We start from the raw sequence: 25,776 nt of genomic DNA, 5'->3' as shown, positions 1-25,776 counted from the left end.
GAATACAAAGGATTCTTTGAGGAGACTAACTTCATAGTATCTGCAATGGTGGGCATCACAGAAGAAGAGAGTCTTCTTGGATTTCCAACAAGGACATTTTTGAGAGAAACTGTGTGGTCTGTAATTGTCTTTGTATTCGAAGTCTGATAAAGTTATTGATGTGCAGATCAAGTTGGTATTTTGAAGCTGGTAATTTAATTCTGGATGTTTGATCCTCTCAGTCAGTGGTTTGACTTGATTTTTTTAAAATGCAGCTTCAATATTTAATTTCACGTGTACCCTCTCAGTAGAGATTTCAAAGGATACTTTGCTGGATCCTTGACTGCCTTGTCTATTTGTTCTTGTTTTGCATGCAAGAGAGCCAGAAGCCTTTCTTCTCATTGTGTACACATCGTATTAATGGATTTACTCTGCCTGTATCGTCTCATTACTGGAAACAGCCAGAAGCACAGAAGTCTTTCAGTGTATGCAAATAAGGCAGAATCATCTACCTGAGAGTTAATATTCTCTGCTTTTAAGTGTATTCTAAATCTAATGTTTGTATTTAGAGCATAACATCCTGTTCTTTTTTTTATAGGCAAAAAGCTAAGCAGGCTCAGGCAGCTGTTTGATGTTGGCTTCAAGTGTTATTAATTTCATATTCTATTATTCTTTTCACTGTAGCACAAGTGAAGCTGATGTGGAGGCTGTCATGGATAAGTTGTTTGATGAGCTGGCTCAGAAACAAAATGATTGTACGTAAGTTAATTTCTCTTGAAAGAGAATACATTTAGAACACAATGCCCAATCTCCACTGACCAATTAATAAGTTCCATTGCTGTATATGGGTTGATGCCACGCTCAAGTGGCAGTCATTGTATCAGCATTTTGTCTAATTTATGTGTTGAATCATGTGCTATTATTCATCAAGCTATGCATTTCCTATCTGTAAGAGATGAATTTTATAGTAATTATCCAGACAAGATTGAGTCTTTGTTCATGTTCCCATAGTAACTAGACCAAGGATTCTAAAAGTGCAAGGCAGAGAGCTGCGGCTGAATAAAGCTTGTGGAACCGTTGCCGACTGCACATTTGAAGAGCTGTGTGAGAGAGTGAGTATCCAGACACGTTCAGACTCAGTGGCCTTTTCACATGTTAAAATACTTCATATTTTCCTCTGTGCCTGTTTCAAATTTTAAAATACAATTTACTGAGTCAGAACTGGTTTATTAGTCTCATTAAGAGAAATACTCATCTGTATATGCCCATGTGCTTTTTATAGATATTGGCAAAAAATTTACACTTAGAAGGGCTCTAACACAAAATTAGAAATACAGAGAGAGCTGTCAACTATTGCTGGAAGCAAAACTAAAACGGGCTTTCGGGATATTGTGTAAAAGTCAAATGTAAGAAAATTTCGTTTTAAAAAAGATATGAAGTTAGTATGTGGAGAAAGGAAGATGACGTAATACTACCATGATCCAGGATATATGATGTAAAAGAGTTTCCATTCCTTGTTCTCATGTATCCTCTGTTATTGTTATAATATCTGACCTATTTGGGTCAGGTTAAGGAAAGTGAATTTTTTTAACTGTGACATCTATATTGTATAATAGTATTTCCAACAGAGAAAAAAATATATACACACATTTTCATATAAATAAGAGAGACATTGATTACAAATTAATTATAGATATGAATTCTTTCTTTTGAAAGCTCTGGGAATTCTCAGGACTCAATGAGTATTCAGTTGATTATAAATCTTAAGAAAAACAAAGTCAATGAAATATAACTTTAAGCATAATACCTCGTTGGCATGTGTAATGTATCATTCCAACTGGTCTCTCTGATTTATCTTGACTTTTAAGTAACTAAAAAGGAATTATTTTTCAGGGAGAAGAGAAAATATTTTTTATACCTGCTAGCCATTTTATGGCTACTTTTCTTAAAAACTAGTAACTTCATTACTTCTAAATTTGTAATTTTCAACCCAGAGAGAAGAATCCAATCTAACAGATGATATCACAGTAATAAAGCACTTCAAGACCTATAATGATTAGGATGAATTAGAATCCTTGGACAGGTTGATAATGTCAGTGTCAGTTATGAAAGTCATTCTGGGTGAAATGGACCGTTCATACTTCTATTGGGTCAATCTCATCATGGTCCTAATAACCTAATATCTTTAGGCATAATTTTATTAGGGTTTTCATTTAAGTTTTACTTACTTTGCCCAAGAAATAAACTTGGGAAAAATCTTATATATCTGAGAAGCTTACCCTACTTCCATAGAAGAGGACCTAGTGAGGAAAGGGAAGGACAGATCAATTGTGTCTTGGGGTAGTAGGGCAAAGGTAGGTCTCTTAGAGCAACCACTGAGTTTTAATCTCTTTTTTTCCTGTGTGCTCATTATTTCAGGATACTTAGTACCAGGAAAAAGTCACTAATCAGGGACTAAGATCTTCATAGTCTACTGTACGGGGGTCGTGAAGAAGACGAGTGATTGGAACATTACCTTGAAAAATTGAGATAACACATAAAAATAATTATTTTTATCTTATTTGACAAAATATGGATTATAATAGGAACTAAGAACTAAATTCCTAAAATAATGAACAAATTACTATTTATTTTTTGGCATACCTTTTTTGACAAAATAGTATATCCCGTTTCATAATTTGGTTGTTTGAGTACATGGAAAGCCCTGTTTTGGAGAAGGCAGTGGCACCCCACTCCAGTACTCTTTCCTGGAGAATCCATGGATGGAGGAGCCTGGTAGGCTGCAGTCTATGGAGTCGGACACGACTGAGCAACTTCACTTTCACTTTTCACTTTCATGCATTGGAGAAGGAAATGGCAACCCACTCCAGTGTTCTTGCCTGGAGAATCCCAGGGACGGGGGAGCCTGGTGGGCTGCCGTCTATGGGGTCGCACAGAGTCGGACACGACTGAAGTGACTTAGCACAAAGCCCTGTTTAATTCATGAATATTTCAGTTACTTTCTTTTAAAGTTCATATGGTGTCATTGTCCTTGTTGAGTTTTTTCTTTCTTCAAGTTGGCTAGATCTTCATTTGTCAGTGACTGCTTGAATACGTTTACTTTATATCCATATTGTAATTGTGGGATACTTACTACCTCAGACTGGATGACTGACATTGAATATTGACATGATAGGTTGGATTAAGCTAGTATTAAGCTGTGATGCAAGTTTGAGGAAGGATTATATATTTTTTAATTGAAATATAACTGACCTACTAATGTGTTAGTTTCTGGTGTACAACATAGTGATTTCAATACTTTTATACATTGCAAGATGACCACCACAGTAAATCTAGTTAACACCTATTACCTTATATAGTTAAAAATTTTTTTTCTTGTGATGAGAATTTTTAAGATCTACTAGCAACTTTGAAATATGTAATATAATATTATTAATTATAATTCTCATGCTATACATTATATCCCTATGACTTATTTATTTTATAACTGAAAGTTTGTACCTTTTGACCTCTTTCACCCATTTCTTCCACTCCCCAAGCCCCATCCCTTGCAGCCACCAATCTGCTATCTGTAGGTATAAGCTTGTTTTCTTGTTTTGTTTCTGTATTTTTAGATTCCGCATGTAAGTGAGATCATGCAGTGTGTGTCTTTCTCTCTCTGACTTACTTCGCTTAGCATAATGCCCTCAAGGTCATTCCATGTTGTTGCAAATGGCAAGATTTCATTCTTTTTTATGGCCAAATAATATTTCAGTATATAGGTATACCACATTTGCTTTCATTCATTGACTGGCACTTAGGTTGTTTCCATGTCTAGACTATTGTAAATAATGCTGCAGTGATTATATGGTACATATTATAATTTCAAGTTACTGTCTTTATTTTCTTCAGATAAATACTGAGAAGTAGAATTGCTGGATCATATGGTAGTTCTATTTTTAATTTCTCAAGGACCCTCCATAATGTTTTTCATAGTATCCGCACTAATTTACATCCCCAGCAATAGTGTTCAAGGGCTCCTTTTTCTCTACATCCTCACCAACACTTATTTCTAGTCTTTTTTTTTTTTTTTTTCACTTTACAATACTGTATTGGTTTTGCCATACATTGACATGAATCTGCCACGGGTGTACATGAGTTCCCAGTCCTGAACACCCCTCCCACCACCCTCCCCATATCATCTCTCTGGGTCATCCCAGTGCACCAGCCCCAAGCATCCTGTATCCTGTATCAAACCTAGACTGGCGATTCGTTTCTTACTTGATAGTATACATGTTTCAGTGCCATTCTCCCAAATCATCCCACCCTCTTCCTCTCCCACAGAATCCAAAAGTCTGTTGTATACATCTGTGTCTCTTTTGCTGTCTCACATACAGGGTTATCATTACCATCTTTCTAAATTCCATATATATGTGTTAGTATACTGTATTGGTGTTTTTCTTTCTGGCTTACTTCACTCTGTATAATAGGCTCCAGTTTCATCCACCTCATTAGAACTGACTCAAATTTATTCTTTTTAATGGCTGAGTAATACTCCATTGTGTATATGTACCACAGCTTTCTTATCCATTCGTCTGCTGATGGACATATAGGTTGTTTCCATGTCCTGGCTATTATAAACAGTGCTGCAATGAACATTGGGGTACACGTGTCTCTTTTAATTCTGGTTTCTTCGGTGTGTATGCCCAGCAGTGGGATTGCTGGGTCATAAGGCAGTTCTGTTTGCAGTTTTTAAGGAATCTCCACACTGTTCTCCATAGTGGCTGTACTAGTTTGCATTCCCATCAACAGTGTAAGAGGGTTCCCTTTTCTCCACATCCTCTCCAGCATTTATTGCTTGTAGACTTTTGGATTGCAGCCATTCTGACTGGTGTGAAATGGTACCTCATTGTGGTCTTGTCTTTTTTATGCTAGCCATTCCAACTGATATAAGGTGATATCTCACTGTGGATTTGAATTGTATTTCCCTGAGAATTAGTGACATTATACATCTCATGTATCTGATGGCCATCTATATTTTCTGTGGAAAAATATCTGTTTAGATCATCTGCCCATTTTAAAATTGGATTTTTTTTTTTTTTTTTGCTATTGGATGAGTTCTTCTTATATTTTGGATGTTAACCCCTTATCAGATGTGTGATTTGCAGATTTTCTTCCATTCAATAGGTTGCCTTTTCATTTTGCTGATGGTTTCCTTTACCATGCAGAAGTTTTTTAGTCTGATGTATTCCCACTTTATTTTTGATTTTGTTGCTTTTGGTTTCGGTGCTAGATTTAAACAACATCACCAAGGCTTAGGTTAAGGAGCTTACTGCCCATGTTTTCTTCTAAGAGTTTTATGGTTTCAGGTGTTATCTTCAATTTTTTGGGTTAATTTTTGTGTATGGGGTAAGATAGTGAACAGGTTTCATTCTTTTGCACGTGGCTGTCCACTTTTCACACCGTTTATTGAAGAGACTGTCCTTTCCCTATTGTATGTTCTTGGCTGCTTTGTCATTAATTAATTGACCATATGCATGGATTTATTTCTGGGTTCTCTGTTGTGTTCCATTAATCTATGTACCTAGTTTCATACAAATATTATGCTTTTTTGGTTACTATAGCGTTGCAATATAGTTTGAAATTGGGGAGCATGATGCCTATAGCCTAGAGAAATTCTTAAGATTTCTTTGGGTATTCAGGCTCTTCTTTGGTTCCACATAATTTTTTTTAAAATTTTATTTTTACTTTATTTTACTTTACAATACTGTATTGATTTTGCCATACATTGACATGAATCTGCCACGGGTGTATACGAGCTCCCAATCCTGAATCCCCCTCCCACCTCCCACCCCATATCATCTCTCTGGATCATCCCAGTGCACCAGCCCCAAGCGTCCTGTATCCTATATCGAACATAGACTGGCGCTCCGTTTCTACATGATAGTATACGTTTCGATGCCATTCTCCCAAATCATCCCACCCTCTCCCTCGCCCTCAGAGTCCAAAAGTCTGCTCTACACATCTGTGTCTCTTTGGCTGTCTCGCATACAGGGTTATCATTACCATCTTTCTAAATTCCATATGTATGTGTTAGTATACTGTATTGGTGTTTTTCTTTCTGGCTTACTTCACTCTGTATAATTGGCTCCCATTTCATCCATCTCAGTAGAACTGATTCAAATTTATTCTTTTTAATGGCTGAGTAATACTCCGTTGTGTATTTGTACAACAGCTTTCTTATCCATTCATCTGCTGGTGGACATCTAGGTCGTTTCCATGTCCTGGCTATTATAAACAGTGCTGCAGTGAACATTGGGGTACACATGTATCTTTCAGTTCTGGTTTCCTCGGTGTGTATGCCCAGCAGTGGGATTGCTGGGTCATAAGGCAGTTCTGTTTGCAGTTTTTTAAGGAATCTCCACACTGTTCTCCATAGTGGCTGTACTAGTTTGCATTCCCACCAACAGTGTAAGAGGGTTCCCTTTTCTCCACACCCTCTCCAGCATTTATTGCTTGTAGACTTTTGGATCGCAGCCATTCTGACTGGTGTGAAACACATAAATTTTTTGATTGTTCTATTTTTATGAAAAATACCATTGGAGTTTTGGTAGGGAGTGCATTGGATCTATAGCTTGCTTTGGGTAGTGTGGACATTTTAACAATATTAATTCTTCAGATCCATAAGCATGGACTTATTTAATAAGTTTCACTTATTTATATCTTCTTTAATTTCTTTCATTAATCTCTTGTAGTTTTCAGCAAATAGGTCTTTCCTCTTCTTAGTTAAATTTATTCTCAAGTATTTTATTCTTTTTGATGCAATTATAAATCAGATTGTTTTCTTAATTTCTCTTTCTGATAGTTTGTTATTAATATAGAAACATAACAAATTTTTGTATATGATTTTGTGTCCCGTGACTTTGCTGAATTCTTTTTATTAGTTCTAACAATTTCCTGGCGGAGTCTTCAGAGTGTTCAATATGTGGTGTGTCATTCACAAACAGTGACAGTTTTATTTCTTCGCTTTTAATTTGGATGCCTTTTACTTCTTTTTCTTGCTTAATTGCTCTGGCTGGAACTTGCAATACTATGTTGAATGAAAGTTCTGAGAGTGGGCATCTTTGTCTTGTCCTTGATCTGAGAGGAAAAACTTTTAACTTTTTGCCATAGAGTCTGATGTTAGCTATGGGCTTATTATATATGACCTTTACTATACTGAGGAACATTACCTCTGTATCCACTTTGTTGAAAATTTTTATCATTAATGGATGTTGAATTTTATCCAAATGCTTTTACTGCATCTCTTGAGATCATTAAATGATTTATATCCTTCATTTTGTTAATTTAGTGTGTCCAAATTGACTACTTTGTACATGTTGAGCCATCCTTGCATAACTGGAATAAATCCCAATCCCATTTTAATATTGTGTGATCCTTTTAATGTACTGACGAACTTGGTTTACTAGTATTTTGTTCAAGATTTTTGCATCTGTGTTCATCAGGGATATGCATGCCCAGTTGTGTCTGATTCTTTGTGACTGCACGGACCGTAGCCCACCAGCTTTCTCTGTCCGTGTGATTATCCTGGCCAGAATACTGGAATGGGTTGGCATTTCCTCCTCTATGGGATCTTCCCAACCCAGGGATCGAACCTGTGTCTCCTGCATTGCAGGCAGATTCTGTACCACCCAGTCACCTGGGAAGCCATCAGGGGTATTGGCCTGTAATTTTCTATTCTTATGACATCCTTGTCTGGTTTTGGCATCAGGATAATGCCAGCCTTGTTAAATGAATTTGGAAGTGTTACCTCTTCTATTGTTTAGAAAAGTTTGGGAAGTATTGGTATTACTACATCTTTGAATGCTTCATAGAATTCACCAGTGAAACTGTCTGGTTTTTTATTTTAGGAGGTTTTTGATTTTTGGTTCAATTTCACTGCTAAATTTGCTATATTTTTTCATGATTCAGTCTTGGTACATTGTATGCTTCTAGGAATTTATCCATTTCTTCTAGATTGTCAAATTTGTTGATGTATAATTGTTTATAAGAGTCTCTTTTTAATTTAATTTTTAAATGGAAGTATAGTTGATTTACAATGTTGTGCCAATCTCTGCTATATAGCGAAGTGACTCAAACACATATAGACATTTATTTTAAAAAATATTCTTTTCTATTATGATTTATCACAGGATATTGAATGTAGTTCCCTATGCTATGTAGTTTACATCTGCTAATCCTACACTCTCAGTCCTCCCCATCCTTCTCCCCCTCCCCCTTGGAAACCGCAAGTCTGTTCTCTGTGTCTGTGAGTCATTTGTGGCTATGTTTATTTGTGCCATATTTTAGATTCCACATATAAGTAATACCATATGGTATTTGTCTTTCTCTTTCTGATTGACTTCACTTAGTGTGATAATCTCTGATTGTATCCATATTACTGCGTATTATATCCATATTGTCATTATTTTCCTGTTTTTTATGGTTGAATGGTATTTCATTATATATAGGGACCACATCTTCTTTATCCATTCATCAGCCAGAAATTTAGGTTGTCTCCATGTTTTGGTTATTGTAAATAATACTGCTGTGTACACATAATAGTCTCTTTGATCCCTTGTATTTCTGTGGTATCAATTGTAATGCCTCCTCTTTAATTTCTGATTTTATTTAAGTCCTCTGTTTTTCTCTTGGTGAATCTAGCTAAAGGTTTGTGAATTTTATGTTTTCAAAGAACCAGTTCCTAATTTTATTGATCTTTTCTATCATCTTTGTAGGCTCTATTTTATTTATTTCCACGCTGATCTTTGTTATCTCATGAAGGGCTACATTTTAAAGTTTGTTTGTTTGTTAGTATTTTCTTGGTATGATGATTTTGCATTTCTTTGCAACCCTTAAAAACTATGTCAGTTCAGATATTGAACACTTTGCAGGAAGAGGACTCCTGTACCTCTCCCAGCTCCAAGCACAGTTCCTCAGATCTGAAATCCTGCAAGTTAACATCTGGTCTTTTGGTCTGTGGGATTCCCATTCTCTGCAAATCTACTGTTCAACACTATCCTGCCCAGAGAAAAAGTCTCAATTAGGAGACCCTATAGTACCTTCATAGTAATAATAGCAAACATTACCATGTACAGGCATCATTCTAAGTACTTTATATATATTAATTAATTTAATACTTACAATAGGTAGGTACTACTATCCCAATTTATAGGTGGAGAAATTGAGGCACCAAGATATTAAGTTACTTTCCTAAGATCACATAGCTAGTCAGTGGCAGAGCCCAAGACTTGAACTCCTTGGTAGCCTAGGAGTCAGATTCTGTGCTCTTAATCACTACAGTATATCTGAAATACTGTCCTGGCAAAATTCTACATCAAATCTTTAATATAATTCTGGTTCTGCCATGAAATACAATCAGGTACTTTGTGAATTGTCACATTTGAGCTAAACCTTAAGCCTTATGTAAAGCATGAAACTGGCTGGGGAGCAGATAACCTCCAGTCTGAGAGACCTGCCTCTCTGTTAGAACCTTGGTGCAGAACTCTCCGACTCACATACCTTGTCATGTCCACTGGGAATGGGCTCAGCTACTGACCTCTCCATCCCCTAAAGGCAAGCTAGGGCCTGTGCCTTCAGGATAGGGACCTCATGCCTTAGGCAGCCTTGTTCCTTTTCTCCTTAGTAAAAAAAATATCATTTTTTTCCTCCCAATCATGATATGAAAAAGGTTGGGAAGCCCTGCCTTGGAGAACTGCGGGAAGGTAAAGGAGAATATGTTTGAATGATCTTTGTTCCCTATCACTCCCTCCACGTTAGAGCTGTGGAAAGGAAAGTGGCGCAGATTCATTTCTCCAGACATAACATGAACTTTAGGGTTTTCTTTCCTTTCCTTGACATAGTTACTTGGCTTAATCACAGGGTAATGGAGAAGTCAGAAATATCATTAGTGCAGTCAGTGGTTTTTGAAGTTTGGTTCTTAGAAGTCCAGGGGCCAGAGACACTATCAAAGGTCCTAGAGGTCAAAACTCTCTCTAATAATACCAGGATACTGTTCGCCTTTTCCATTGTGGTAACATTTGCAATAATAGAGCAAAAGCACTGGTGGATAAAACTGCTGGTGCTTTAGCATGAATCAAGGCAATGGCACCAATCAGTTATATTCTTCATTGCCCATGTACTTACAGTTCCACTCTAAAATGTCCTTGAAGAAGCAGTAAAAATGATTAATATTGCTCAATCTCAACTGTTGAGAACATGGTCATGAGGGAAGGATATCTAAAGTTCTTCTGTATTCCAAATATGAGGGTTGTCTTTAGTAAAAGCATTTGTGCAGTTGTTTGATTTGTTAGCTAAACTACCTCCTTTTTTCATGGAACACCATTTTCACTTGGAAGGATAAGTGATAGACAGACTATGGTTATTCAGGTTTGGCAGACATTTTCTCACAGTGTTTAACAGACATTTTCTTGAAAATGAATAAAGAAAAAGTTCACTTCTTTCATTTTAAGAAAGCAACTACCAGTATTTGTTGCCAATGATAAAATTTGAGCAAACGAGTGAAAAGTAGAATTTTGGAAAACTTGTTGCTGCCACCATGAACTTGGTATCTCTTCCCAGTTCTTAAATATTTTTTTTCCTGATGAGATTGATAGTGATATTAACAAAGATCTGGTATTGTATAATTAAATACATTTAGAAGATATCCATAACTCTTTGAATGAATATTTTCTAATAACCAATGTATACTCTTATGATGAAGGTCCATTTAAAATGCAAGAAAGATTAATGGATTTTAATATAACAGAATTTTAAAAATATGCTAATATTGTTTTATATTCTGCATTACAACTGTCATTTTAAAAATTACTTCTTGTCAAATTTTAAAAAAATTTTGGATAGACTTATTTTTTAGAACAGTTTTAAACTTACAGAAAAATTGAGAAGGTAGTCTAGAGAGTTTCCATATACTCCCAAATCCAGCTTGCCCTGTAATTAACATCATACATTACTATGGTATATTCGTTGTCATTAATGAGCCAATATTGATACTATTTTAAATTTATTCATTTATTATTTAGATACATCAAGTCTCAGTTGCATGGTGCACAGTCTTGGTAGTTATGTAGCTTGGGCTTAGTTGCCCTGTGGCATGTGGGATCTTAGTTTCCTGACCAGGAATCACCGGTTATTAACCATTGGACCAGGGAAGTCCCTATATTGATATTGTTAACTAAAGTCCATATATTATTCAGATTTCCTTAGTTTCTACCCAGTATTCAATTTCTGTTCCAGGATCCCATCCAGGGCACCACATTACCTTTAGTCATCATGCCTCCTTAGATTCCTCTTGGTTGTAACAGTTTCTCAGACTTTCCTTGCTTTTGATGACCCTGACAATTTTGAGGCATACTGGTCAGTTATTTTGTAGAATGTCCGTCAATTGAGATTTGTCTGGTGTTTTCTCCTATCTTGACTGGAAATGTGGACTTCAGGAGGAAGCCCACAGAGGTCAAGTGTTATTTTCGTCAAGTCATATCAAAGGTACATATTATTAACATGACTTGTCACTGTTGATGTTAACCTTGATCACACTTGTCTGATGTAGTGTTTGTTGGGCTTCTCCACAATAAAGTTACCCTTTTCCTCCTTTTTCCTTAGTGAGCTCTTTGGAAGGAAGTTCTTATTGAGTTTTCATATAGCAGCAAAGAAGAAAATCCACATTTATCTAATAAGGCTGTTAAAAGACTTTTCCCTTTTCCACTACATATTTGTGTGAGGCTAGATTTTCTTCAACCAACCTATGGTTGGTTCAACTAAAGCAACATGTCACAGTATTTTGACTATAGAAGCAGGTATGAGAATTCCACTATCTTCTATCATGCCAGGCATTAAAAAGATGTGCAAAAAGTATAAAACAATTTTATAAAAATATTCCTCTTACAAAATTATTTTCATTTTAGAAAATATAATTATTTTCACAAAAGTTTTATTTTTGTTATTTTTATAGGTTGAATATAAGTTTTATCATTGCTATTTTAAATAAATTAATAAATATTTTAGAATTTTCTCAGTTTTCATTGCTAATACAGTGAATATTGGGAGATAAAACCTGCAGAAACAAAAGCTCGTGGGTTCTTCAATAATTTTTAAGAGTGTTAGGGAGTCCTGAAACCATAAAGTTTGGGAACTACTTTCTTTAGAGTTAAATTTCTGTGAACCTAAAATGAAAGTGCCCTCTATTCAAAGAAAGCAAACCAAAACTGAATTCTAAAGCCTTAATGAGTGAACTGACTATACCTAAATTTTCCTTATTGAGAAATGTAATTTTTACACCTGCAGAAAATTGTTTCCTCAACTGATAACTGTGCTCACAAGTAACTGTTTGCAAGAGTAGTTTGTTATTTGTGTCTTAAAAATAATGACAGGTGGCCAGGTGTGTTTGCAAAAAGTCTGAGCAGAAAAATATATCCGTTGATGCATATGCATGGGTGTATATTTTGTTCACTGTCAACTTTTTGTTCATTAGCTTTCCTCTGTGGTTCTTAGTATTCAAGGAATGGAGATCCATCAGATATGTGTTTTGCTTTTCAACTGTCTATTAGTCTTGATTATGTCATATTAATTTGTATATTGTTAGACTTATCAAATTGTATCAAACAGAATCTCTTGGGGAGTGTTGCTAAAAGAGATTTACCTTCTCGTTCTTTGTTCTCTCTCTATTTCATTTGTTGTATTCCAAATGAAACCACTGAATAGGGACTACTTCTGGTTTGTGTACCTGGTACACTCTCAGTAAATACTAAAGGATGAACAGCTTTTATCTCCACTGTTTGGCCGAGAGTCAAGGCTGATGGTGTTTGGATGCCAGTGGTGGTGATTAGCATCAGGAAATAAGGGCATTAATCACCAGAGCTGAGGCAGCCCAAGAATCTCCTTGGCTATTTACCTTCCTGGCAGCAAAACCATTCTGGTAACATGGCTGATCCATGTGTGTCTGTTCCCCAGATATTCTGACCTCTGCCTGAATAAGGCAGTCTACCACCCTGGCTAAAGCATAGGAACAGGTAGGGCAGAAATGAGATTCCAAAGAGCTGAGTAAAGAATGGGAGGAAATTATTGTAGGGAGGAAGGTAAATCCAATGTCAAAAATGAGTCTTAGGTCTTTCTGTCCTTTATGTTTCCCTGACCTCATTCCCAGTCGACCTTTTAGGTAAGAAGTCATAGTCTTGGTGTTGAAAGTCACCTTGAAAGCCATCTTATCTAACCACCATTTATCCAATCCTGAATTCTCCCTACAAACTCTTGCTTGCCTTGCTGTGCCAGTTTGAGGGGTGCAATTAAATGTATGAGAAGGAATTTAGGACATATGCACTAAGATGGTAAGCTTCAACATACATATCTGGACCCAACTGTTTCAAATTGGCCCGCCGGATTATGAGGAAAGTTTTTGGAAAAAAAACCTCATAATTAACCCATACCATAATTTGATTTAAAAAGTTAAGGTATATGCTAGTAACTTTTAACCTGAATCTACATAATTATCCTGAAAATTTTAAAATGAAAGAATAAGAATTTGCTGTAAGGTTGGAAGTTAGACTGAAAGATCAGTTTTACTAATTGTTGATGATAATTAGTCTTTTCTAGGGGAATAACTATATATTGAGTAAAAAGTTATGTTTTGTGTGTGTGTGTTTACTATTTTAAAGGAAAAAAGACTTTTAAGAGAAATTGCCCATTTAAAAGGGACTAGATTAGAAATTAGAAAACTGTGGCCACTTAGAATAATTGTGGTCATTTTCATGATACAAATGGAGATAAAAATAATCTGAAGAACTGGAGTAAAACTGGGTGGAGAGAGCACCTTCCTAGTTTCTTCACATGGGAAGTTTTCACGCAGACACATTGTGAGACTAAGTAGTCTTGCTCAGCTTCTGTTCCTAGATTGGAGTAAGAACATCTTAGCTGATGCAGCGAGTATGACAACAAAAAAAAATTTTTTTTTTAATTTTAAAATCTTTAATTCTTACATGCGTTCCCAAACATGACCCCCCCTTCCACCTCCCTCCCCACAACATCTCTCTGGGTCATCCCCATGCACCAGCCCCAAGCATGCTGCACCTTACGTCAGACATGGACTGGCGATTCAGTTCTTACATGATAGTATACATGTTAGAATTCCCATTCTCCCAAATCATCCCACCCTCTCCCTCTCCCTCTGAGTCCAAAAGTCCGTTATACACATCTGTGTCTTTATTCCTGTCTTGCATACAGGGTCGTCATTGCCATCTTCCTAAATTCCATATATATGTGTTAGTATACTGTATTGGTGTTTTTCTTTCTGGCTTACTTCACTCTGTATAATCGCAGCACTGTTTATAATAGCCAGGACATGGAAACAACCTAGATGTCCATCAGCAGATGAATGGATAAGAAAGCTGTGGTACATATACACAATGGAGTATTACTCAGCCGTTAAAAAGAATTCATTTGAATCAGTTCTGATGAGATGGATGAAACTGGAGACAACAAAAAATTTAAGCTCTTCAGGCCATGGACTTCTCAGACATAGGTGCTTGAAGCCTCTCTTAGGGAGGAAATTTGCTTTCATTTTCTTGAACTATATTTATGTCATTGCTAACTTAAATAATTTAAAATGTACTCAGTCCCTATAACTGGAGAGAAGTTGCTTCAGGATTCCCAGAGGGTCTCAAGGGAAGAGGAAGTGTGCTAAGAACTGTACACCTTCAACATGTCCTGTTTTCTCCTTTTAGAAATAAAATTATTTTGAGGCTCAGATAGAGTAGTAGATGCAACTCCTCATATTCCTCTCAAAATCACTTCTACTGTAGGAAAGCCAAACTAGTATTTAATACTTGCTTTGGTCTTTGGAAGGAGTGTGTCTATTGTTCCAAAAATGCTTAAGAAATGTGAATTAAAAATTTAAATTAAAGAGGTTATTAACTTTGTAAAATGAAAATTTAAAGTACATGGTCTCACTTGGCTTTTAATAATACATGTATCATAACCTTAAATAATAGTCAGGAATAGTTCCCTAAACAGAAGACCTGTATAATGAAATGATGGGTAAAGGGTTAGGAAAATCTAGGCCAATCAGTTGGTGGCTCAGACAGTAAAGTGTCTGCCTACAATGCAGGAGACCCGGGTTCAATCCCTGGGTTGAGAAGATCTCCTGGAGAAGGGAATGGCAACCTACTCCAGTATTCTTGCCCCCGCCCCAAAAGGGGCTCAAAGAAATATTTCGGAGAAGGAAATGGCAACCCACTCCAGTGATCTTGCCTGGAGAATCCCAGGGACGGGGGAGTCTGGTGGGCTGCTGTCTATGGGGTCGCACAGAGTTGGACATGACTGAAGCGACTTAGCAGCAGTAGCAGCAGGCCAATCAATTAACATGACTATAAAACACTTTAAAAGTACTTGTTTGATTTTTTAAAAGAGCTCTAATACTGGTGGTTTTCCTAATGCTAGCTTCCAATTGGCTTGATTTTTTTTTAACAAAAAATTGTTTAACCAAAGTATTCCTTTGATTTGTAATTTTAAAGTTTTTCTGTTTCTCATTGTAAGGTATATGATTTGATATATTTCATAGTATCTTCCCCTAGATGGGATCAGCTAACTCAAAATTAGTAATTACTTCCTACATTGCTAATTAAAATATTCAGTAAGGTACATCTCACTGCTGCTGCTGCTAAGTCACTTCAGTTGTGTCCGACTCTGTGTGACCCCATAGACGGCAGCCGACCAGGCTCCCCCGTCCCTGGGATTCTCCAGGCAAGAGTACTGGAGTGGGTTGCCATTTCCTTCTCCAATGCATGAAAGTGAAAAGTGAAAATGAAGTCGCTCAGTCGTGTCCAACTCTCTGCGACCCCATGGACTGCAGCCCACCAGGCTCCTCCATCCATGGTATTTTCCAGGCAAGAGTACTGGAGTGGGGTGCCATTGCCTTCTCCACTAGACCTATTATTACTTTGAGATGTAAATATTTTATAGAAAGAAGTAGGAGAATTATTAGAATATACTGTTTTGTTTCTTAAAATAACTTTTGAAGATACTGTTGAGTCAGGGAAAAGATTTTGAGAAAAAAGCTAGAAGTGAGGGGTAGTATTACGAAATTATGAGATTTCCACGTATTTTAGGGTATCAACTAGAAAAAGAGAACAATGTGAGCTGTGAGTTCAGTTTTATTTGGGGAGTTCCTGAGGACTATAGCCTGGAGACAACCTCTCAGATAACTCTGAGGGACTCCTCCGAAGAGGTAAGGGCTAGGTCAGTATATATGTAATTTTGGCTAAGAAGATACATGCAGTTAAGCATATACCAAGGTTGCTGTTAGTCTTGAGGAACAGATGCCTCTGTTAATGGTTTTCATGCTTTTCTAAGTATGAGAAGATGCAAGAAATTCGGTTCATAAAATTTTTCCCCGAAAGTATCTATCTGAAGGCTTGTTCTGCCGGTTTTCCCAGAGCACAGAGGGCTTCCTTCCTGATCTCCACCCTGAACTCCTTTCAGAGCATGTTAAAGGTCAGCAACTACCATGGCTACTGGCTTCATTCTTATAGAACCAGAACAACATTATTTGTTGTCAAGGATCAAGTACTATTTAACTCTATTATTAATCAAAAAGCATATGTTTTATAAGATTTCCCTCCCAAGTTTCCTACAGTGATTCAGTGGTCAGCAACTATTTCTTAAGTGCCTCCATATCAATGTGCCACAGTGTTATGAGGAATATAAAAGGAGTGGAAGGAGTTTCTTTCAAAGAGTTTACAATTTAATAAGGGAAATAACATGAATCAAATACCAGACAATGCAGTAGAGTGGAAAGAGGTCTAGCTGAATCAAAAAATATGAATTCCAGTTGTTACTCAGATACTATGTAGCTGAGTGGCCTTAGGTCACTTAATCTCTCTGGGTGCAATACTGTGCCTCATCATAAAATGCATGATGTGATTAGCTAATTTCCTTCACTCTTGTCAGCTATAACACTCTATTTTAAAGAGCTGTGCTCTTTAAATACATATTATGAGTACATCAGGAGGTCAGGATGATAAGAATTAGGAAGGCTCTCAGGAGACATGAGATTTAAGGAGAAAAGTGATCTTGACCTTGAAAGACAAGTAGAATTCAGAAGAGCAGACTGAAGGTGATCTGAAGGCAAGCAACAATGTTACCGGAGGAAGAGAAGATACTTGCCTAATGAGAGCAGAGTGCCATGTTGGAGAGAAAAGGGAAGTAAAAATGAAAATCCCAGACAGATTGGCCGTAATATCAGGCAGAGGAGCATAGACTTCTTACCCTGATTCACAGAGAGTCACCTGCAGAGGTTTTGAGCAGAACATGGTACATAAAACAATGTTTTAGGAAAACTAATGGGGCAGTAAACTCTAGAAAAGGTTATAACTTTCACCAGCATGTTCTAGTAGATAGGCAACTAACATCTCCTCTTGAGAATGTTATCCTTTCAGGAAGGAAGCTTGCTAAATAAATAAGCCAACATGCTAGTTATTGGAGTAATCTTCAAATAAAGCAGGGTAGCAGAGAGAGTCCCACCCATTTTATATTAATATTTATAGCCCTTTCCCCCAGTCATTCAATAGATATTCACTGAGTACAGTAGTCCCCCTGTATCTGTGGGGGATATGTTCCAATCCTGAAACATATTGGATACTTGCAATTAAGAGTGGGTGGATGCCTGAAACCATGAATACTATATATACAATTGTTTTTCCTTCACATACATATCTATGATAAAGTTTAATTTATATAAATTAGGCATAGTAAGACAATAACAACAGTAACTAATAATAAAATAGGTTAATTATCCACCAGGTTGCAAAAGAGTCAGACGCAACTTAGTGACTAAACAATAACAACTATGATAAAATTTTTAAGAATATGGTCTCTCTCTCAAAGTATCTTATTGTACAACTGTAATGCTTTTTCCATCTTAACTAGGCACTTGTCATGCGCTATGGCTGTTACTTTTACAGTTTAAGATACAGCAGCAAAGTTAGCATGAAATTCTTTTTCCTTCACAATTTTGCAAGGAGATGATTCACTCTTACCATAGATTTTAGCAACCTCAGCATAAAATTTTTTTTCATTCCTTATTCAGTCGGGAACTTTTACCTTTTCATTTAAAGGAAGCTCCTTACAGTTTCGATTTGGTATATCTGAATTACCAACATCACTACTTTTGCACTTTGGGGCCATTATTAAGTAAAATAAGGGTTACTTCAACATAAGCACTGGGATATCCAGAGAATTGATCTGATACTTGAGATGGCTACTAAGTGACTACTGGGCCGAATACCCTTGACCAAGATGTGATTCACATTCTGAACTGGATAGTGCAAGATTTCATCACACCACACAGAACAATATGCAGTTTAAAGACTTATGAATTGTTTATTTCTGGAATTTTCCATTTAATGTTTTCAGACCAGGGTTCACCACAGTTAATTGAAATTGTGGAAAGTGAAACCTGCTGTACTTAATGGAAAGCTGGCATAGTTCTAGGTGCGGTAGGCAGATGAATAAAAGTCAGTCACCACTTAGTTTAGAGGAGAAAATATGAGTAGAATATAGCGTGTGAGGCAGATTATAATTAGTACCATAGGGTCTGTACAACCAGACTTGTGTCGGTAGTCAGAGAGGGACTGAGCATCGAAGGCTGCAGGGCTGGAGACACTGCTGGCGCAAGAAAGGATTGGGAGGGCGGGAGGGGTGGCTGTTTGGTTGGTCCAGAGGATGGGGGATCATGAGGGCAACTTTTGTGATCTTTTCCTCCTCTGAGGTTTTATGCTTCTATGAAAAACACAGAGGTAGAAAATTTCAGAGTATATTTAGAGATTTCAAGACCCAGGAGGGTCCGCCTTCCACTAATAATAGAGTATCTCCTGTCTGACCAACCGACCTGTAGATCACAACTGTCACTCTGGACAAAATCTAAAAAATAATTATCTGAAAGGCATTATTGAGCAACCAAAAGCAGGGAAAAAGTGGAGCACTATCCACACATGGAGAAAATATTGACTCTGATGAATTCTTATTTTTATAATTTTTTTTTTTTTTGCTTGAGAGCAGATCACAGTTGACTTTTTATGGGCTATCTAAAAATAGATGGAAACCTGCAGTATTCCTAACTTGAGGAATCAGAGGGAGAGCGACCATAGCAGCTGCAGAATAAGAGGAGAAATGGAAATGAGAGAAAGAGTCCAACATTCTTCATATAAACTCTGCCCAAGTCTTGGGTTAAACTATGTATGTGCAACTAAGGCTAAAAATAAATTGAACAGAGATTTTTAGTCACTGCCCATTGCAGAGGAGATAGAGTCTGGGGTCTGAGACTACCCAGATTAATTATCTGCTATGATAGCTACAACAACAAAATCAATATACTTTGTTGGAATATAAAAGAATCTCAAGTCTCTACAACATATCATCCACAATATTCAGAATATAATAAAAAATTACTAGATGTGTCTAGACATAGGTAAATCTGACCCATTTTAAAAGAGAAAAAGGTAATCGACAGAAACTGAAGCTGAAATGACACAGATGATAGAATTATAGGCAAAGATTTTGAAGTAGCTTTTATATTTATACTCAGGAAAATAAAAGAGCTATATACTGGTATTGAATGAACAAAAAGGAAATCATAACAGAGAAATTGAAACTATAAAAAAAGAACCAAATGAAAATTCTAAGACTTCTGGAAATTAGAAATTCTAGACTGAAAAATTTTAAGTTCACCATATGTACTTAACACTAGATTGCAAATGATAAGAGAGTTCAGTTCAGTTCAGTTCAGTTGCTCAGTTGTGTCTGACTCTTTGCGACCCCATGAATCGCAGCACGCCAGGCCTCCCTGTCCATCACCAACTCCCGGAGTTCACCCAGACTCGCATCCATCAAGTCAGTGATGCCATCCAGCCATCTCATCCTCTGTCGTCCCCTTCTCCTCCTGCCCCCAATCCCTCCCAGCATCAGAGTCTTTTCCAATGAGTCAACTCTTCGCATGAGGTGGCCAAAGTACTGGAGTTTCAGCTTTAGCATCATTCCTTCCAGAGAAATCCCAGGGTTGATCTCCTTCAGAATGGACTGGTTGGATCTCCTTGGAGTCCAAGGGACTCTCAAGAGTCTTCTCCAACACCACAGTTCAAAAGTATCAATGCTTCAGTGCTTAGCCTTCTTCACAGTCCAACTCTCACATCCATACATGACTACTGGAAAAACCATAGCCTTGACTAGACGGACCTTAGTTGGCAAAGTAATGTCTCTGCTTTTGAATATGCTATCTAGGTTGCTCATAACTTTTCTTCCAAGGAGTAAGCGTCTTTTAATTTCATGGCTGCAGTCACCATCTGCAGTGATTTTGGAGCCCCAAAAAATAAAGTCTGACACTGTTTCCACTGTTTCCCCATCTATTTCCCATGAAGTGATGGGACCGGATGCCATGATCTTCGTTTTCTGAATGTTGAGCTTTAAGCCAGCTTTTTCACTCTCCTCTTTTACCTTCATCAAGAGGCTTTTGAGTTCCTCTTCACTTTCTGCCATAAGGGTGGTGTCATCTGCATATCTGAGGTTATTGATATTTCTCCCAGCAATCTTGATTCCAGCTTGTGTCTCTTCCAACCCAGCGTTTCTCATGATGTACCCTGCATAGAAGTTAAATAAGCAGGGTGACAACATACAGCCTTGACGTACTCCTTTTCCTATTTGGAACCAGTCTGTTGTTCCATATCCAGTTCTAACTGTTGCTTCCTGACCTACATACAGATTTCTCAAGAGGCAGGTCAGGTAATCTGGTATTCCCATCTCTTCAAGAATTTTCCACAGTTGATTGTGATCCACACAGTCAAAGGCTTTGGCATAGTCAATAAAGCAGAAATAGATGTTTTTCTGGAACTCTCTTGCTTTTTCCATGGTCCAGCAGATGTTGGCAATTTGATCTCTGGTTCCTCTGCCTTTTCTAAAACCAGCTTGAACATCAGGAAGTTCATGGTTCACGTATTGCTGAAGCCTGGCTTGGAGAATTTTGAGCATTACTTTACTAGCGTGTGAGATGAGTGCAATTGTGCAGTAGTTTGAGCATTCTTTGGCATTGTCTTTCTTTGGGATTGGAATGAAAACTGACCTTTTCCAGTTCTGTGGCCACTGCTGAGTTTTCCAAATTTGTTGGCATATTGTGTGCAGCACTTTCACAGCATCATCTTTCAGCATTTGAAATAGCTCAACTGGAATTCCATCACCTCCACTAGCTTTGTTTGTAGTGATGCTTTCTAAGGCCCATTTGACTTCACATTCCAGGATGTCTGGCTCTAGATGAGTGATCACACCATTGTGATTATCTGGGTCGTGAAGATCTTTTTTGTACAGTTCTTCTGTGTATTCTTGCCGTCTCTTCTTAATATCTTCTGCTTCTGTAGGTACACTTAAAGATAGATCAATAGAAATTTTCTAAACTATTTATGTATCATTTTTGGCTGTGCTGGGTCTTTGCTGCTGTGCTTGCGCTTTCTTTAGTTGCGAGGAGCAGGGGCTTCTCTCGTTGCAGTGCACGGGCTTCCCATTGAGGTGGCGTCTCCTGTAGAGCACAGGCTCCACACAGGCTCTAGGGAGTGAGCTTCAGGAACGTGGGATTGTTTACCCCTCAGCATATGAAATCTTCAGGGACCAGGGACTGAACTCATGTCCTCTGAATTGGCAGGTGGATTCTTAACCACTGGACCATGAGGGAGGTCTGGAGATGAAGAGAAATTATGCCATCTGAAAAACAGAAAAAGATTTTTTAAAACAAAGCCTCATAACTTAAACTATGTCAAAAGGTTTAACTCATATGTCATTGGAATCCCAGAAGGAAAAAGGCGAGAGAGTAGGGCAGAAAAAATTTGTAAAGAAAAAATGGCTGAAACTTAGTAAAAGATGTAACTTTACAGATTCTTGAAGCTCAAAAAACTTTGAGATAGCAGATAGAAAGAAAATCACTCCTAAGCATATCATGGTCAGACTGCTGAAAATCAAAGATAAAGAAAATTTCAAAGCAGCTAGCGGAACGAGGATATAATTAAGGACCAACTTCTCATGGAAAGCGATGGAAACCTGAAAACTATACAACAACATCTTTAAAGTGCTGAAAGGAAAAAACTGATGATTCGGAATTTTCTATCTACATATTTAAGAGTCTTGGCTGGAACTTCTGTGTGGGAGAGTGATGTGCACTCAGGCAGGATAGAAGGTTGAAGTCAGTGTAAAGGGGCTTGCATTATCAGGTAGTAGAGTTTGGATGAGAACCTTCTTCAGCATAAAGCAAACTCGTCAGTATTTTTTTTTTTTTTAGCAGATCTGTATGGGATAATCTGGCAAAGAAATACAGGATTGGCTCTGCTGCTACCATATGTGGAGCCTTGTATGCAGTAGATAAAGCTGCCCTTGAGGATGGACATGGACCTAAGTGAGCAGTAATGCCATTATGTGGAAAAAAGCATGCCCTTTCCTTTTGATGGATGATGCTTCCCCTCATCAAGGTGCATGGCTTAGCAAACCGAGCGTGGACTGGATTTCAGCTCCTGGTTGCCCCATCACCCAGAGACAGAAACCAAATTTTCACAGTAGATTGAAAGAACAGATGAATATGAGAGAGATCTGTGGGACTGGATATAGAAGGATCTTAGGTCCAAGGCGAGTCACTGAGAGCTCTGACATTTTCAGTTTGGATGACCAGAGGAACAGCAAGACCCTTAACAGAAATACCAGAGGTAAGAGAAGGGCTGTCACAAATGATTGGAAGTCTAGTACGGAAGTTATAGACCTGGAAGATATTTGTAGGGGTGTGTTAATTTGGAGCCTCAGGGGGTCAATGAAATCACCTGAACTGACATAGAAAATGGAAGCGACATAGGGGTGGAGTTGGAAAATACATTATCACGAGAGTCAGTTGAAGGAACCAGAGAAAGGTGCTAGCGTAGATGAATCAAAGGTTCAGTAGCAACAGTAGTATTTCCCACTCTTTTAAAGAATTTTTAAACATGGAAGTAACTTACTAGATGGTAGCATCTTGGGATTTGGATATTGCTTTGTAGAAGGTCTTAATAGACTATAACAAGCACCTCATCTTAATCTAATTTTACAGCTTTCAGCTTTACGTAGAAACTCTGTAAACAGCAAATTATTATACACATTTACGTGAATATATAAAAATTATCTTGCATACATTTTGGTGTTATCAGCTTCTTCCCTGAACTTTCTACATTTCTCTGTCGTGTCCTAATACAAATCCAAATTTTCAAATATTCACTTCATTCTGGACTGCTGCAGCCTCCACAGTACATTTTCTAATCTCCTTTACTGCTTTATTAAGGCCAGTGATGGTTTGCTTTCGTCAAGCTTCTTCCTTCATCAAATTCCATTTAATTCCACGTTTATGAAATAGATTTCTACTTTCCTACACCGGACAATTTCCTTTACCATTGAAAAACCCACCTTCTCTAAGAATACCGCTCTCTACATTTAGTACTATGTAACTGATGGGTGTTCAGTGCATGCTTGTTAACTAACGAAACTGAGAGGCACTGCTGTTTATTATTTAGAGCTTCCCTGGTAGCTCAGATGGTTTACCATCTGAATCCAGACCTGGGTCCGATCCCTGGGTTGGGAAGATCCCCTAGAGAAGGAAATGGCTATCCGCTTCAGTATTCTTGCCTGCGAAACCCCATGGACAGAGGATCCTGGTGGGCTACAGTCCACGGGGTCTAAAAAGAGTCAGACATGACTGAGCGACAGAGCACAAGCGCACACTGTTTATTATCTGAAGTTCTTGCTGACATTTTATTTCCCTGTTTCTCTTTTATTTCCTTTTTAAAAGCAAAATAAGTAACAAAATAAGCTTTAAAAAGAAATAGAAAAAGAGTTAATTTCGGTGTATATTTATTTCTATCTTACTTGATTCCAAGAAGTATTTTGTGTGTATGTGTACATATATGTATACACAAACCCCCACTTACACACACAAATAGAATTAAATAGACTTAAAAAAATTAGAGCAAAGAGAAAATAGAGAATAGCAAAGTTGAAAGACAGGAAAAGTTAGTATCTATCAGTTCATGTCAGAAACTTCTACGAAGTTCTTAAAATGGAATGATTAAATCAACACTCACTCTCCCTTCAGCCAAAGAGGGGAAAGGATATTTAGTAAGTTAGAAGACAGAAGCAAGTTAGTCCTTCAGAAGAAGTGAAGGTGGGGCTTACCTGGTAGCTCAGCTGGTAAAGAATCCACCTGCAATGCAGGAGACCCTGGTTTGAGTCCTGGGTCTGGAAGATCCCCTGGAGAAGGGATAGGCTGCCCAGAGAAGAGATAGGCTACCCGTGCCAGTATTCTTGGACTTCCCTGGTGGCTCAGGGAATATCCTTAGAATCCGCCTGGAATGTGGGAGACCTGGGTTTGATCCCTGGGTTGGGAAGATCCCCTGGAGGAGGGCATAGCAATCCACTCCAGTATTCTTGCCTGGAGAATCCCCATGGACAGAGGAGCCTGGAGGGCTACAGTTCATGGTGTCGCAGAGAGTCACTGAGCGACAAAGCACAGCATAGCACGTGGACCTTTCATAGAGGAACATCTGAAAGATGCCAATGGACGTTTTCCCAGCAACATTCCTGCTACTAGTATAGGTTTGTATTGCGCAGATTCTTATATATAAGCTGGGGGCATAATGACAAATTACAATGCAGTGAAACTAGTGCTGTAGAGATTGAAAAAAAGTACTTTCAACTAAGCTTTTCTCTTTATTATTTGATTTGACCTAGAGAAATAGTTTTCAATGTTAAGTGGATAGGTTAACTTTCAAGCCTTTCACGAATGTTGTATCTTTTTTAAAAACTTGGGGAGTAGATAATTCAAAGTTGTCTTTTTGACAGGAAGATGGAATGAAGAATTCTATTGGTTTTAATCAGTTTCAAGGAGTTGGCCCTTTGTGTAACCAGCAGTACAAGGGGCATATAACCTTGTTCTGTTTCACATTTTAATATCCTCAGAATGTAAAGTTAGCATTTTTTGCTGAATATTTCCATGATTTGAAAAGCAGAAGAGTACAAGGAAGAATAACTCTTTGATATCTACATTTCTTGCTTTGTTTAGGCTTTTCTAATATTCACCTCTAAGAGGATTCAGTTTTTCCCAGTGAATACTCACAAAGCAAAATAAAGCCTCTTCATTTGTTAGACTTTTTAACACTTTCGGAAGCCATCATTCTCAAATTTAAGCACTTTCTTTGCTATTCTAAAGTTCTTTACAAAGTTACTTTTTAGTGTCCTAAATATTACTTTTCATTAGCACTGATTGACCTTTCATTTCCTATTCACATGTGGAACCAGTAGCAAAGGGCATAGAACCTCATATTGCATCATATGGGAGTAATCTTTCACATTCTTCTGGATAGGTCTCAAAGCCAAAGAAATTTATAACACAGACTTTCCTCCCACCAGATGTAGCAAATACTGCCCTCTACTGAGGGATGCTCAGGATGGCTCAATTACATTAACTAGTCTGTCAGCTCCTGTTTTCAATGATTTTGGTAGTATTGTTACTAATCACTTCATTATTATCGTATACATTCTTACAAAGTCATTATATCAAAAATAGAAAAAGATAGAAACATGTATCAGTCTTGGCCACATGTTTATTACCTTCTGTAGTCTATACAATCAGATATCATAATGTCTGAGGCATTAGCAATAATGTTTAATTTTCCATTGTTTTGAACTAGCTAAGGAAATGCCTTCTGCAGTGGGAAATTAGAA

General features: G+C 37.5%; 1 protein-coding gene across 3 annotated transcripts in view; it reads left to right on the top strand.

Moving 5' to 3' along the window:
* The window catches only part of AFG1L (AFG1 like ATPase), a 198,457-nt gene that overhangs the window by 147,583 nt on the left and 25,098 nt on the right, over positions 1 to 25,776 (top strand). For all 3 annotated transcript variants that reach the window (XR_009601520.1, XM_015097361.4, XM_060419217.1), the window contains 2 exons: positions 664 to 734; positions 991 to 1,091. Coding sequence is in view for 2 of the 3 variants with exons in the window: in XM_015097361.4 (XP_014952847.3) it covers positions 664 to 734; positions 991 to 1,091 (172 nt within the window). In the remaining variant the exon portion in view is untranslated. The remainder of the gene's footprint in view (positions 1 to 663; positions 735 to 990; positions 1,092 to 25,776) is intronic.

This window comes from Ovis aries, chromosome 8 (assembly GCF_016772045.2).
Source record: "Ovis aries strain OAR_USU_Benz2616 breed Rambouillet chromosome 8, ARS-UI_Ramb_v3.0, whole genome shotgun sequence".
NCBI classification, from domain to species: Eukaryota; Metazoa; Chordata; class Mammalia; order Artiodactyla; family Bovidae; genus Ovis; species Ovis aries.
Note: the sequence above shows the minus strand (reverse complement) of the source record. Positions and strands in the feature narration are given on the sequence as shown.